Source organism: Talpa europaea (assembly GCF_964194135.1).
Source record: "Talpa europaea genome assembly, chromosome: 7".
NCBI classification, from domain to species: Eukaryota; Metazoa; Chordata; class Mammalia; order Eulipotyphla; family Talpidae; genus Talpa; species Talpa europaea.
Window position 1 is genome coordinate 62,934,926 of NC_140074.1, and position 17,018 is coordinate 62,951,943.

Genomic DNA, 17,018 nt, shown 5'->3' on the forward strand with positions numbered 1-17,018 from the left:
AGCATCACCTTGTTGGAAACGTAAATTTGCAGCCCCAACCCAGACCTACTGAATCAGAAGCAAGGGAGGACTCGGCAACTTGCGTTTTATTTATTTTTTTTTGGAGGGAAATCAACATCTTTATTTTTTTAATTAGTATTTTATTTTATATAATTCTTACATCATTTTTCATTTTTGCACAATGTATGCATTTTCATTTTGGTTATATTCCCCATACAACTGCACCCCCTCCTCCTTATTTTGACCCTAGTCCTTCCTCTCCCATTCCCTCCCACCCCGTAGTGTATCTCTGGTTTATAGTTGCTTGTTGATTTTGATTTTTACTTTGTATTAATTAGTCTTTTTCCTGGTCCCTTATTTAGGTTTTCTAAATTCCTGCTATGAGTGAGACCATCCGGTATTTTTCTTTTTCTTCCTGACTTATTTCACTGAGCATGTGTTTATCTTTTTTGATTGCTGAGTAATATTCCATTGGGTATATGTACCACATCTTCTTGATCCAGTCCTCACACCATGCACAAAAACCAACTCAAAATAGATTGAAGAACTAGACATAAGACCTGAAACCATAAAATACGTAGAAGAAAATATAGGCGAAATACTACATGACATGCACCTCAAAGACATCTTTACAGATACATCACCCAAAGCAGTGATAGTGAAGGCAAAGATAAACAGCTGGGACTACATCAAATTAAAGAGCTTCTGCATAGCAAAAGAGACAATAACCAAAACAAAGAGAAACCCCACCAACTGGGAGAACATTTTTGCACACAACACTAATGATAAAGGACTGATCACAAAAATCTACAAAGAGCTGATGAGACTCAACAAAAACAAAGAAAACAATCCAGTCAAGTTGTGTTTTAAAAGAGCCTTCCCGATGACTCTAATGTGACTTGAAGTTTGTATTTTCATTAAGTCCTATCATTTTAACACTGACAAAGACTAGAATTGATGAGCCTAAGAAGAATACTCAAATTAATATACATAAGATTCAAAATGTTTTTCCCAGAAACACTACCATACTAAATGCAAATTACTTGAAAGTCAAAAGTTTCACAATTTTTTTTAATACTAAAAAAATACTAAAATACTTAACACTCTAAAGAGGAAAACATAATCTCTCCAAGTACTGATTTTTATCATTTTTCTAAAACACTAATAGAACTTTACAATCAACTTTACAATCAATCCTAAATAAACAAACTTCATAAGGACCAAATAAAAACTACATGCAACATTCTGTACCAATTTCTGTGGCACAGAACTCAACTTGATTACAGGTGACTAGATTAACTTAATACCCAAACCAGCACATGCTCCCAAATTCTCTATATTCGTGAATGAAGACAGGATCATATAAGAATCCAAAAGATTATCAATTCTTAGAGGGAGGTCTTTACAGGTCTGTCCCTGTAAGCAGCAAATGCCTAGTCAAACTGTGGGAAGTAAGAGGCAATCCAATATTTACTGGGAGTTAATATGGGATGTAAGGGAATCTTTCTCCTATTTTTTTAAAAGATTTTATTCATGCATACACAAAAGCTGGGGTGTAGGCCAGAGGTATGGGGGAGAAGGGGTGAGCGGGTTCACCAGAGACAGAGTGGGAGCAGAACAGGCAGACTGACTGAAATATACTGCCTTCCTCTAGTCTCACTACCCTCCACTTCAAATCAATACAACATCACATTAACTAAAATGGGGTCGCATTCTCTTCTGGGAAAGTTATCTGACATAACTGAACCTCAGATTTTTCTCCTGCAAAAAATTATTATAATAGCAGATTCCTTGAAACTTAAGAAAATATAATTAAATGCTAGGTATAATGCCTAGCACAGTGATTAATAATACATGTCTAAACACAAAAAAAGAAAACTACAGGCCAATCTCTCTAATGAACACAGATGCAAAAATCCTCCACAAAATTTTAGCTATCAGAATCCAACAATGTATCCATAAGATAATTCACCACACCAAGTAGGATTCATTCCAGGGACACAAGGATGGTTCAACATCCGAAAATCAATCAGTGTTATCCAACACATCAACAAAAAGAAATATAAAGACCATATGATAATATTAATAGATGCTGAGAAAGCTTTCAACAAAGTACAACACCCATTTATGATATAGGCCCTTGAAATTCTTGGGATAGGGCCTCCCCGGTGGCGCAGCGGTTGAGCGCTAGGTTGTGAAGCTGCCCACAGCCTCTGCAGTGCCGGTTCGATCCCCAGCTGTTCCCCGGCCACCAGAGGAGGGTCCCACATGGCGCGCTAGACCTCTCCTGCCGCCCGCTGCTCCCCTCAGCAGTGTACTTCGGTCCTTCTGCCTGTTCTGCATCCTGCTCTGACTCTGGTGAATTCTCTCACCCTCCCGCACTTCTGACTGTACCCAGTGCTTGTATGAATAACTAAATAACTAAATAAATCTTAAAAAAAAAAAAAGAAATTCTTAGGATACAAGGAACATACCTCAACATCATAAAGGCCATATATGACAAACCCATAGCCAGTATAATTCTCAATGGCAAAAAGCTGAAAGCATTTCCATTAAGATTTGGAACAAGACAAGGATGTCCACTCTCACCACTGCTTTTCAATATAATACTGGAAGAGCTAGCCAGAGCAATAATACAAGAGAAAGACATACGAGGAATCCAAATAGGAAAAGAAGAAGTTAAATTATCACTATTCACCGATATGATGATATACACAGAGAACCCCAAAAACTCCACAGAAAAACTAATTCAACTAATCAATCAGTTTAGTAAAGTGGCAGGATACAAAATCAACATGCAAAAACCAGTAGCCTTTCTATACACAAACAATAAATCTGAAGAAGAAATCAAAAAAACCATCCCTTTTATTATTGAAAAAAAAATCAAATACTTGGGAATGAACGTAACAAAAGAGGTAATGGAGCTATACAAAGAAAACTATAAAACACTGTTAAAAGAAATAGAAGAAGATACAAAGAAATGGAAAGACATCCCCTGCTCATGGATTGGAAGAATTAACATTATCAAAATGGCCATCCTACTGAAAGCAATTTACAGATTCAATGCTATTCCAATAAAAATTTCAATGACATTCTTCAAACAAATAGAATATTGATGAAATTCATATGGAGCCACCAAAAACCCCAAATAGCCAAAGCTCTCCTGAAAAAAAAAAAAAAAAAAAAAAGGGAATGGAGGCATCACACTCCTAGACTTCAAACTACACTATAAAGGCATAATCATCAAAACTGCATGGTATTGGAGCAAGAACAGATACACGGACCAATGGAATCAAATAGAAAATCCAGAAATAAATCCACAGATTTATGGTCAACTAATCTTTGACAAAGGAACAAAGAATATGCACTGGAGCAAAGAAAGTCTGGTCAGTAAATGGTGCTGGGAAAACTGGGTAGCTACATGCAAAAGAATGAAGCTTGACTACTACCTCACACCATGCATAAAAACAAACTCAAAATGGATTGAAGAACTAGACATAAGACCTGAAACTGTAAAATATATAGAAGGAAATATAGGCGAAACACTACATGATATGCACATCAAAGACATCTTTACAGATACATCACCCAAAGCAGTGATAGTGAAGGCAAAGACAAACAGCTGGGACTACATCAAATTAAAGAGCTTCTGCACAGCAAAAGAGACAATAACCAAAACAAAGAGAAACCCTACCGACTAGGAGAAAATTTTTACACACAACACTAATGATAAAGGACTGATCACAAAAATCTACAAAGAGCTGATGAGACTCAACAAAAACAAAGAAAATAATCCAGTAAAAAAGTGGGTAGAAAAGCTAAAAAGACACTTCTCCAAAGAGGAAATGCAAATGGCCAACAGGCATATGAAAAAATGTTCAACATCACTTGTAATCAGGGAAAATGCAAATCAAAACTACAATGAGATACCATCTTAGACCAGTGAGAATGGCACATATTAAAAACACTAGCAACAATAAATGTTGGCGAGGATGTGGAGAAAAAGGAGCTCTCCCGCATTGCTGGTGGGAGTGCAAACTGGTCCAACCACTATGGAGAGCTGTGTGGAGATTTCTGGACCTACTAAACATAGAGCTTCCATATGATCCAGCAATTCCACTCCTAGGTATTTACCCAAAGGACACAGAAACAGTAATTCCAAAGGGCACCTGCACCCCTATGTTTATAGCAGCACTATTTACAATAGCTAAGCTATGGAAACAACCCAAGTGCCCAAAAATAGATGACTGGATCAAGACGATGTGGTACATATACCCAATGGAATATTACTCAGCAATCAAAAAAGATGAACACATGCAGTTTGCAGCAACATGGATGGAGCTAGAAGGGATCATGCTCAGCAAAATAAGTCAGAAAGAAAAAGAAAAATACCGGATGGTCTCACTCATAGCAGGAATTTAGAAAACCTAAATAAGGGACCAGGAAAAAGACTAATTAATACAAAGTAAAAATCAAAATCAACAAGCAACTATGGACCAGAGACACACTATGGGGGGTGGGGGTGGGGGAAGAGGTGGGTAGAGGAAGGATTAGGGTAAAAATGGGGGGGGGGTGCAATTGTATGCGGAATATAACCAAAATGAAAATGCATACATTGTGCAAAAATGAAAAATGATGTAAGAATTATATAAAATAAAATATTAAAAAATAATAATACATGTCTAGATTTTCCTGAAGACTGTTTACCTAAAAACATGTTCTTTCTACTTTTTTTGGTGTTAAAATTGCTCAAAATTGAAAATTGTATTATTTTATGAAATCTACTATTCAATTAAAAGACCCAAGAAAGGTTATATCTAAAGACCCAATCAAAATGATAATTTGAAAATGGGAAGTATATAAAAGCAATCATATGGCCATGATTTCATAAAAGGAACAGGAAACAAGGAAATTCTAAAGCACTGAACACAAATTTTAAGAATTACTTCCTACACATAGAGACTAATAGCCCTTCAAATCCCTGTACAGTAACTGCTGAGATGGGGAGGAGATGTTATCTCATTTCTATAGCTTGAAACAATAAAAGGAGATACAAGTACAATGGCTGCCTGCCCCTTTGCAAAAAGGAGCAATTAGCAGTCAGAGCACAGATCACAAAAGCTGGAGGACAAGATCTTTTTGCCCACCCTGGCTGCCCCAAAACTGTAAGCTGCTCCTGGAATATGTACACAGTTGCCAGCATATGACTGAGGGTGGGAGTTAGGTAATTGCTACTGCGGTAAGAACTGAAATTGACACAATTTACCTACCAAGTCTTCACTTGGAATTTGTAGACATTCAATAGATTCCAGAGATCCAAATTGGGTGCAGACAGATTGCCAGTGCAATTTTTTTGTCCCGGTGGGGACACAGATTCCTGCTACTATTCTGACAACTTCCCATAATCCTCCTTCATTTTTTAAATTCACCCCCAAAATGCAGTAACAGTGATATACCCACATATTTACAACTTTGTGAAGATGGCATCATTCTAAAAAATTTTATAATTTCATAAAATGTATGTCTATTCCTAACAAATGCTCTGGGCTCTATAATGCCTCATAGAAAGCTTTCTTTCAACTTCATTTTGAAAACTTTTAAATGGATATTGAATTCCAATTGATTGTGCTATTTTTAGCACTTGAAAGCTTTTGCTCTATTGTCTTTTGTTGTGCAGAGTTCCAGGCAAAAAAACTCTAGCCATTCTTATTTTTGCGCCTCTGAATAAAACGTGCCATTTTTTTTCCCTCTGACTACTTTTAATATTTGTTCTGCATTCCTGGTTATTTGCAATCTGCAATTTGATTATGAGCCTCAGTGTGGTTTTTGTTGTGTTTATCTTGCTTGTGACTCACTGACCTTCTTGGCTATGTATGCTTAACATTATGTACCACATTTGGAATATATTCAGGTATTATTTCTTCAGATACACTGAGTATTTCTGCATTCCCCACCACCATCTTTTCTTCTGGGACTTCAATTATATGTTTAATTATAGATACTTATTTGTACTACAGGTTACTAAGATGCTGTCATTTCTTTTTCAGGTTTGTCTGTGTACTTTACTTTTCAATGCTGTACTCAAATTCACAGATCCATTTCTTCAGAGAATATGATATGTTAATGGCCAGGTATCATATTTTTATCTACATGAGCTCCATTTGATTTTTATATACAATTTTCTCCGTTACATGGATATTTTCCTTTAAATCTTTGAATAAACATTTTAAAATCCAAATCAACTAATTTCATCATCTATCATTTTATAGGTCTGTTTCTGTGGGCTGATTTTTCTTCCTGGTTTCAGGTGACAATTTTGTGGTTCTAAGCAATGTCTGACTAAATGCCTGACACAGTGAGGATTACAGGTAATTTTATTTCTGAAAAAAGTTAAATTACCTTCAGATCAGGTTTTGAAGCTTGTTTTTAAGATTTCTAGAGGGACTTTAGCATAATCGTTATGTGAGAGCTGGTTCAGCCTTCCTGTTAAGACACAGCTCCTCTGGTGTCACATGTGCTTAAATATGCACCAGATTTTCGATGAGAACAGGCTATTCTAGTTGGGTACCACTTGAATGACTCTCAGTCCCGTATGGATCCTGTAAAGTTCAGTTTATAGCTCCTTAGACTGGTTCTTCTTTGCTTTAATTCATAGCTTCATCCTGTTCATTTGTGGCTTAATGAGCAATCCATTTAAAAGCAAATTTCTAGAACACTTACTCATGCAGCTCCTTTCTCTCCCACACTCTCTCTTAAACCCTCCACCTAAGCCTTCTTAAACTCAGGTCCGCATCTCTTCAGCTCAGCACTTGTGCCATGTTTGCTTGGGTTAACTTCATTTGTTCACCTCTCCCTGACGCCACAGTCACACTTTACCTATTTTCCATAAAAAGTGCCTTATGTTGGGCCTCCCTGGTGCCCCAAGGGGTTAAGCACCACACTATGAAGCAATCCAAAGCCTCTGCAGCACAAGTTCGATCCCTGGCTGGCCAGGGAGAAACCCACATGGCATGGCAGACCTCTCCTGTCTCACCCACTGCTCCCCTCAGCAGTGTGTTTCAGTCAATCTGCCTATTCTGTTCCCCACTCTGTCTCTTGTGGATCCTCTCACCCCCCGCATCTCTGGCCTATACCCCAGCTCTTACATGCATAAATAAATCTTTTAAAAAAAACTGCCTTATATTCTTTTTTTTAATATTTATTTTTTTAACATTTACATTTTTTTTAATTAAATTTTATTTTTATATTCCCCATACTTATTTTTATTTAATTATACAAGCACTGGGTACAGTCAGAAGTGCAGGAGGGTGAGAGAATTCACCAGAGCCAGAGCGGGGAGCAGAGCAGGCAGAAGGACCAAAGTACACTGCTGAGGGGAGCAGCGGGCGGCAGGAGAGGTCTGCGCGCCATGTGGGACCCTCCTCCAGTGGCTGGGGAGCAGGCGGGGATCCAACCGGCGCTGCAGAGGCTGCAGGCAGCTTTGCAACCCAGCGCTCAACCGCTGTGCCGCCAGGGAGGCCCTGCCTTATATTCTTGCTATATACACTCTGAGACAATTAAGTCCAGTCTCAGTTACCTCATTAAGGTGATAGCAGAAGTATACAGATTTTACTTTAAATCATAAAGGACAAAGTTGAAATGACAAAAGTTACAGGGTTCATGAAGACTTTATGAGAATTTTGCTTAAATTTTATGATTTCTCAGAGGCAATTTAAGGTATTGCTTTAATTTTTGATAAATTTAAGAATTATCTATCATATTTGGGGATTAGTGTTTACAGTTCTTCATACAATTTTATTTACAGGAATTTGAATGTATTTCTTGCTATCAAAAGCCAAGTATGAGAATTAACTGGACAGATAAACTAGTGCAATTGTGGAATTAGAATATTAGAGAACGCAACCTGTCGAAAGAAACTCCATTCTGAGCCTGCTCAGCAACTAGCAGTAGCTGTGTGAAAAGTAACAGAAAGCAAACAAAAATGGGGCCTTCCTGGTGGCTCAGGGGTTAAAGTCTCAGCATTCTCAAGCTACCGCCAACCACATGGTGCAGCAGACCTCTCCAGTCTCTCCTGCTGCTCCCCTCAGCAGTGTATTTCAGTGGATCCGCCTGTTCTGCTCCCCACTGTGTGTCTGGTGAATCCTCCCACCCCATCCCACACCTCCGGCCTGTACCTCAGTTCTCCTATGCATAAATAAATAAATCTTTAAAAAAAAATAAGCGAACGTTTGACTTGATAGAAATTTTAAGAAGTCATTAAGAAAAAAACAACTATTTTGCAAAAGCAAAAGAGCATACTAAATTTATTGGTGTTTTGATAAAGTACCAAATGTTTATCATAGAAAGTACTAAAATTTCTAGAAATAAAGAGGGTGGGCTCATAAAAAAATATGAGAAACTATCATAGGGGAAATTAGGAAAAAGAGCGAACGGATACAGAGTCGTAGAGAAAACTGGATGTGTGATACAAAAACTGAACGCAGCCTCCTCGACGCAGCATCCACTTCCTGGTTCTCCCACCGCCCGCGACACCAACGAGAAGACACCGCCTGCGCCTAGAACAGCCAACCAGGAGTGCACACCGCGTTAACCAGAAGCAGCGTGTGCGGCTGCGCCTGCCCGCCCCTGAGCCGTTGGACCTGTGGTAAAAATGCTTTCTGAAGGCAGTTCATTTTTGAAGGGTGTGTTGCTTGGAAGTATATTCTGTGCCATGATTACTATGCTACGACACAGTGGAACTGGTCCTGGAAATAGAATGCACCACCACCAGCATCATCACCTACGAGCTCTTAGTAAAGAAGGTAACTTAAGGATTTTAAAGCATGAAAGCATGGAGCTCGGTAAGAGCTTACGGGTGTACTGTATGATCCACGTAACACTCAAAGATGTGGCGCTCTGGGCTGCAGTGAAGGAAACTTGGACCAAGCACTGTGACAAAGCAGAGTTCTTCACTTCTGAAAATGCTAAAGTGTTTGAGTCAGTTAACTTGGAAACAAATGACATGTGGTTAATGATGAGAAAAGCTTACAAATACGTCTTTGATAAATATAAAGACCAATACAACTGGTTCTTCCTGGCTCGACCCACTACATTTGCTATCATTGAAAACTTAAAGTATTTTTTGTTTAAAAAGGATCCATTACAACCTTTCTACCTAGGCCACACTGTAAAATCTGGTGACCTTGAGTATGTGAGTGTGGAAGGAGGAATTGTCTTAAGTCTAGAATCAATGAAAAGACTTAAACACCTTCTCAGTGTCCCAGAAAAGTGTCCTGAACAGGAAGGGTTAATTTGGAAGCTGTCTGAAGATAAGCAGTTGGCAGTATGCCTGAAATATGCTGGAGTATTTGCAGAAAATGCAGAAGATTCTCAAGGAAAAGATGTATTTAATACTCAAACTGTTGGGCTTTTTATTAAAGAGGGATTGATAAATCACACCAAAGTGGTAGAAGGCTGTTGTTCAGATATGGCTGTTACTTTTAATGGACTGAGTCCTAATGAGATGCATGTGATGATGTATGGGGTGTACCGTCTTAGGGCGTTTGGGCATATTTTCAATGATGCATTGGTTTTCTTACCTCCAAATGACTCTGACAATGACTGAGAAAGTGGAATGTGCATGTATAGGACATGTGTTGTCATTACTTTAATAACTACATACCCAATACAACATATATTTTTTTTCTTCTTTAGTTGTATGATCAAGTTTAGTAGTGTATTTTTAAATAGAGTGGATTCTTCCCCTCAAAACACAGGAAAATTTCAAACATATTGGAGAAAATGTTTTAAAAGTAGTAATTTTGCAAATAAAGGACATATTTATGAACATTAAAAATCTGTGTGGCATGTTTTTTGCTGATGGGTCAAAAAATTTAACATGTTTTTTCAGCTTTCTAAGATACGCAAATAAAATCTCAAGTTGTAAATTTCTGATTAAAGTAAAACTTAGGGCCTCCCCTGGTGGCGCAGGCAGTTGAGCGCCACGCTGTGAAGCTGTCTGCAGCCTCTGCAGCACTGGTTAGATGCTGGCTGGGTGGCAAGGGTCCCACATGGCGCAGCAGACCTCTCCTGTCTCGCCCGCTGCTCCCCTCAGCAGTGTATTTAGTCTGTCTGTTCTGTTCCCCGCTCTGTCTCTAGTGAATCCTCTCACCCTCCCACGCATCTGGCCTGTACCCCGCTTCTTGTATTAATAAATAAATCTTTAAAGTAAAACTTAGCTATGTGTTTCCTTTACTACTAATGTTGGCTAATATTCTAAGCGTCCCCAGTACCAATAAATTTGCTTTCTCAAAATAAGCAACAAAAGAAATGATCCTAATCAATGTTACAGTGAAAGCTGAAATCTATTCCTGAGAGTAAAAGTGAAATTGACTTATACATAGGTTAATACATTTCCTGGGAGCTAATTTAGTAGCATTCCTCAGCAGGCACATTTTCAGTATAACTCTTTTTATTTTTGTCTATACAAATACTGATATTGGAGTGGTGACTATGAAGAATGAAATGTCATAGAGCTATATCTTTTCCCAGTTAAACTCTCAACTATGGCTTGGATAAAAATGTATCCCAAGATTTATTTACTCCTGCTGAGGAAATGAATTCTGTGCCAGTTTCTTCTCAAGAACTTGTTTTGGGGGCCTCCCCAGTGGCGCAGCGGTTGAGCGCTGGGCTGCGAAGCTGCGCATGGCCTCTGGAGTGCCGGTTCAATCCCCGGCTGCTCCCCGGCCACCGGAGGCGGGCCCCACATGGCACGCAGACCTCTCCTGCCGCCCGCTGCTCCCCTCAGCAGTGTACTTCGGTCCTTCTGCCTGCTCTGCTCCCCACTCTGGCTCTGGTGAATTCTCTCATCCTCCCATGCTTCTGACTGTACCCAGTGCTTGTATGTATCAATCAATCTTAAAAAAAAAAAAAAAAAAGAACTTGTTTTGGTAATCTGGCCATCTATTTGCATTCAGTTTATCCTAGCTTTTCTTATTTGTTAAAATTCTGAATGCCGGGCCTCCCCGGTGGTGCAGCAGTTGAGCGCTGGGTTGCAAAGCTGCCCGCAGCCTCTGCAGTGCCAGTTCGATCCCCGGCTGCTCCCCGGCCATGGGAGGAGGGTCCCACATGGCGCGCAGACCTCTCCTGCCGCCCGCTGCTCCCCTCAGCAGTGTACTTCGGTCCTTCTGCCTGCTCTGCTCCCTGCTCTGGCTCTGGTGATTTCTCTCACCCTCCCGCGTTTCTGACTGTACCCAGTGCTTGTATAAATAAATAAATAAATCTTTAAAAAAAAAAAATAAAATAAAATTCTGAATGCCCCCTTCCCCCATCATTGGTTATAACCATATCCAACTGTTTGTGGTAGAGAGGCCTTAACCACATCATTGTATTAGCATATCTAGCATATCATTTGTCAAATTTCAGTAGCTACCCATAGACTTTATCCATTGGTGGATATGATAGTCCCTGTGCTTACGAATGCATGAAATACTTGGAAGTGGCTTGCCCTATAAGCTGGCCTGCGTATGCTATACTAAGTCAGCTCTCTAAGCCTCATAGGGTATGAGACCATGACATTTTAGGGATCAGTATTTTCTGTACATTGTTTTCTCACAGCTTTTGCAAACCGAAAAAAGAATTCCATCATGAGGGCCTCAGGCTTCAAACTGATCATAAGAGTAGTGTTTAAACTCTTGTTTTAATTTATTGAGGCTTTGGGTTAAGGTGAAGGGTCATCCATTTTGAAAAGTATTAAAACCTCTTTATTAATCACTCATAAAAACAAAAACAAAAAACCAAAATTGAATGCACACAACCTGAAAAGATTTTGACTACGTAACAACATAGTTATATAACTGAGTAACAACCAGAGGAAGATGTAAGAAATCACAGGATATTTTTTTTTCTTCTTAAGATGAGCTATATTTGAGAACTGTTATATACTAGGAGGAGAGAAAACACTTAGATTCAGGAAAGAGAAGAGACTAAGTAATGGAATAATAAATCCCAGTAGAGTCATTTCATTCCATCTTACTCTACAAGGGAAGAAAAAGAAAACATGCAAATAGAATAAATGTATGATTAGTGAGAAATTAGTAGTTTCTAAATTTTCATCAGAATATTTTAAAACATACAATGGAAATCCTTTCTGACTCTGAATTTCTTTCTATTTTATTTAGTTATGCACATAAGAACTGGGGTGTAAGCCCAGAGGAGGATTCACCAGAGACAGAATGGGGAGCAGAACGGGCAGACTGACTGAAATACACTGCTGAGGGGAGCAGCAAGTGAGATAGTAGAGGTCTGCTGTGCCAGGTGGGTCAGCTCCCTGGTCAGCGATCGAACTCACGCTACAGTGACTGGCAATAGCTTCGTAACACTGACACCTGAACCCCTTGCACCACCAGGAAGTCCCCTGACTCTGAATTTCTATGATTTATTTGAAATACTACTACTACACTGTAATATTCGTTATACTAAATGATGCTAAAAAGGTCCAATCGGGCCTCTGTGGTGGCGCAAGGGGTTAAGATGCAACCTATGAAGCTGTCCGCAGCTTCTGCAGCACAAGTTTGATCCCCTGGCCGGCCAGGGAGAAACCCACATGGCACAGCAGACCTCTCCTGACTCACCTGCTGCTCCCCTCAGCAGTGTACTTTGATCAGTCTGCCTGTTCTGTTCCCCATTCTGTCTCTGGTGAGTCCTCTCACCCCCATACCGCTGGCCTGTGCCCCAGCTCTTGTATGCATAAATAAATGAATCTTTAAAAAAAAATAAATAAATAAATAATAAAATAAAATAATAAAAAGGGCCAATCAACATTTCATAGTATAGATACTTTAGTCAAAATCTAGGAGGCTACCTATATTTATAGGGCTTTGCTGAAATAGTCACTAAAAAGGATAAAGGATGTGCTTCTGGAAGAGAAATACTGAACCTAGATTAGAATGGGATACAAAAAGAAATCCAAAACATAAAAAGGAAACAGCAAAATGCTGTTGTCTATTAAACTCACATCTCATACTTTTTTCTTTTTCTTAGTAATCAACCAGGATATAAACCCATCTAGTCATTCCCAGAAGTTGGTAAATATGACTAACCAAACAAAAATAAGAATTACCCCAGATGTTCGGCAACTCTGGGAAGTAAGGGTAGAAATTTTTCCTACTAGATCAAGAGGATAATCAGGTTTAGAAACTTCACATTCTAGTCATTCCTCCAGCCAGCAGTTTTTAAAATGGTTTCTCAAATGGCAGCATCGTGACTACCTGGGGGCTTGTGAAGATGCAAATTTTCAAGATCTGCCCGCCCCATAGCTATTAAATTATAAAATGCTGGGAATGAATTCAGCAACTATGCTTTAGCAAGTTACCCAGGTATTTCAGATGTTAGCTCAAAGTTTGCCCATATTTCTTTGTTCACACTTCCCACTTGAACAAATGCCCTGCTTCTGCCATTCCTAAAAAAATCTTTCCATGTAGTCCTCCAAAGTGAAGGACATGACTGACCAACTGCCACATATTATCTTAACCTCGTCATTGAATTTCCTTTCCATCTTTGCCTTCACTGAGCCTAGCCGCTTCTCAGAGTCCTCATATAAAGGCTGTTCATTTTCCCAATCATCATGTAGCTCTGGGTCTAGAAAAGGAGGTCCACTAACTTCCTATAATAGCGAAAAAATATGAATGAAAAATCACACCTTTTCTGAGATTTTTCACTCTTGTGGCTTCAGTTATCAACTGACATCCAAATTTCTCTTGTGATATTGAGACTATAAGAACTCACTGCCTATCTACACTTCCATTTGGATGTTCCCAAGGAACCTCAAGCTCAACATAAAAAATCTGAACCTGTAGTATTTTTCAAGCCTGTTCTTCCAATATTTTCTGATACAATCGAATGGCACCACTCTTCATCTATCCAATTATATATATCTAAAACTTGGAAATCATCATGGAATCCCTTATTCATATGTTCAATTAATTAACAATTACTATCAATTTCATCTTCTGTAAGTTCTCTACTTCTTTCCAACACCACTGCTACTGCTATAGTACAAATTACCATCCGTTACTAGTTCATATCCAATAGGATACAGGATAGCCTATACAGCAACTCTTGTAACTGTTCTCTCTCCCTCCAGTACTGTACTCCTCCAATTCATTTTAAAAATTTCAGAGACATTCATTTTTCAAATTGTGGAACCTAATGGGATGTGAATTATGCTTCAATTTTTTAAAAATGTGATTTTATAGTTTTAATAATTTTATTGTTATAAATCCATCAAAACAAGATGTTAAATCTAGCTCTTTCACCCAGTTGTGCATAACTAACTTAATGATAGTTTTATCCCAAATATGTAACACAAAGAACATCAATGAAAAAAGAATTATTGAATTCATATTAATCTTTAAAACTTAAGAGAGCTATAGTAAGTAATTTATTCTACAAGAACATTACTGCAATAAATTTGTTTTTGTTATAAATAGTGGCACTTGAACAAATCCTCATAAGAAAATAAATAAACTAAGAGCAATGTTAAGAAAGAATTGAAACCCATGCAGAGCAAATAATTCAGACTTTGAAAAAAATGAAAACTCACCATACACACCTGCAGAAGTAGAATTGTTCATGGTAAAAGGTCCGTTAATGATGCCAGAAGAAAGAAGCTCATCAGATCCCCGCTGAAAAACAGCAAGAGCAACATTCTATTAATAAGACAACTCTTAGATAATGGTCTGTATTTATGCTAAAAATAGTGAAAACCAGTAGTACTAATTTATCTGAATATAAAGGTACTTAAGAGGGGAAGTTCTTCAGAATCACAAAATATAAAGGTTGGAAGCAAAAAAACTACTGCACATTCCCAAGATTGCTAGCTATTAAAAAATGGAACTGCCATTCATAATTGGGGCATAATCCTACAACCTCCTTTGCTTAATTCCAGTCTTCTGAGATGCTACAGCTCAAATGCCAGAAACTGTATTTAGGGGTTCTATGAAGACATTGTTTTTGTTGTCGTTATCCACACATAATTTGTAAAACAAAAATGTACCATTCTTCTCAGTATGTATTTTCTTAAGTTTAACAAAAAGATGCAATTTATTTCTACACTGACCAAGTTCTTCATAACCAGTGATTTTTCATACATTTATCTTCAAAATTATCTCTAATGTGTACTATATGTAAAGTAACTACTGTTTAAGTTATTTACTCTTTATCTTAGGTAAGAGTTTTCATCAATTCCAAAGCTAAACAAACTATCAATGGGAAAAGACAAGGGTCAGACAAGGTTAAATATTAAATAATTCTATTACAATTATTAAAACATTTACATTTAGAGGGTCTCCCTGGTGGTACAGGGATTAAGTTTCAGCACTATGAAGCTATTAGTAGCCCAGCCAGGAGCTAACCCACGTGGTGCAGCAGACCTCTCCTGTCTTGCCCGCTGCTCCCCTCAGCTGTGTATTTCAGTAGATACACCTATTCTGCTCCCTGCTCTATCTCTCATGAATGCTCTCACCCCCTCCCATACCTCTGGCCTACACCCCAGCTCTTGCATGCACAAATAAAGAAATCTTTAAAAAAAAGATTACATTGAAGGAAGGACAATAAATACCATGTATAAAGTTAAAACCAACCTATATCAAATGTTACTAATTGTTTAACTTAGTAAATTTTTAATAAAAAATTTTTGATTTACTAGATAAAATTTAATCTTCAAACTCCTGAAAACAGTAGAATACCAACAGTGCTCCAACAGATACGTAATGTTTAGCTGTAAGTAACACTTCTGTAGGAAACAACTTCAGTCATTAATGAAGAAAGGTAAACCACCAATGTGCTTGCATTATAGAATTTCAATTATTTAAGTAATTCTTGATCTAAACATTCAGATACTACGTTCTTTAGTTTTTGCACTAGAAGCTTACAGAACAGGTTTGGTTAACAGGAAAGAACCAAAAAAGTATGTAAGATGAAATAAAACTGAAAATCTCAACTTCCAAAAAGAACAATATTTAAAGCATAGATAGTCCTGAAATACAGATATTGGTAGCTAAAGATACACCACTTTGTTGACTACCCACAAAAGTGAAAATGGTGAATTTTTGCAGTTTTAACTAACTGTAGTGAATTTCTAAATGTGCCCAACATTTTTATATTTGAGAATTTGGTAAAATATATACTACTAGTAGTTCTTCTACATATATGAGTTCAGTATTGACGTTTATATGAGTAAACAGTTAATTTGACCTTAGAAACCACTCAGACATTACTTGAGCTCTCTAGACTCTAGGAATGTGTTAAAAAGTCAGGTAAATATTAATTCTAATTAGACTGAATACTGAGCTGTTAAAGGCAAAATGATAAAGACTCTAAAAAGTAACAGAGAGTATCTTCAGATTTTGTAAGTAGAAAAGATACCTTTAACAAGAAATTAAAAAAAACTATATTAAAAAAGAAAAATATCGATATATTAGGCAACACTAAAATGGAATTAACAAAAACATCATTAGAAAATTAAAAAGGCGCTTATAAAATAGGAGAAAATATTTGCAATATCTATAACCAATAAATAACCTATACCTAGAATTCAAAAAGGAAACAAACAAACTAGGATCAATTTTTAAAAAGTCAAGATAAAAGTAAATGACAAGAGCCCTAAAGAAGCATCTAACAAATAACTTGGTAAATCATATTACTGTTCCCAAGTTCTCGTTCCCTCCTTTTACCCACAAGGAGGACACATCCCTATAAACATGACTTGTAATGCCTCCTGCAGGATAGCTCCCTTCCCTACCCACAAGGAATATAGTTGTGTGATATACTTTGGCTTATGGAATATGAACAGACATGACCTACACTAATCCAGCTAGCAGAGTAGTTTCTGCCAGCTTTTCCCTTCTTTCCCTCTGACTCTGTAACTGGGTGGTCCCTAGGGAAAGGGGAGGATCCAGGTTCCCTGCCCTACTCAAGGAAGGGGTAGACCTGAGCAGGGAGGAAGAGAAGATGCAGAGGAGACTGGGAGAAGGAAGGAA

General features: G+C 37.9%; 2 protein-coding genes across 4 annotated transcripts in view; one reads left to right on the top strand and one right to left on the bottom strand.

Annotated features, from left to right (window-relative positions):
- The window catches only part of PTBP3 (polypyrimidine tract binding protein 3), a 51,026-nt gene extending 36,399 nt beyond the window's left edge, over positions 1–14,627 (bottom strand). For 2 of the 3 annotated variants that reach the window (XM_084238600.1, XM_084238598.1), the window contains exon 1: positions 14,582–14,627. In XM_084238600.1, coding sequence (XP_084094726.1) covers positions 14,582–14,612 — 31 coding nt within the window. In that variant the 5' untranslated portion in view covers positions 14,613–14,627. The remainder of the gene's footprint in view (positions 1–14,581) is intronic. The other variant, XM_084238599.1, reaches the window with a different exon arrangement.
- Positions 8,651–9,604, top strand: LOC311173403 (C1GALT1-specific chaperone 1-like; the record flags this gene model as incomplete). The annotated part of the gene is made up of 1 exon (XM_084237339.1): positions 8,651–9,604. The coding sequence occupies one exon, from the start codon at positions 8,651–8,653 to the stop codon at positions 9,602–9,604; it is 954 nt and encodes a 317-aa protein (XP_084093465.1).
- Positions 14,628–17,018: the final 2,391 nt, after the last annotated feature.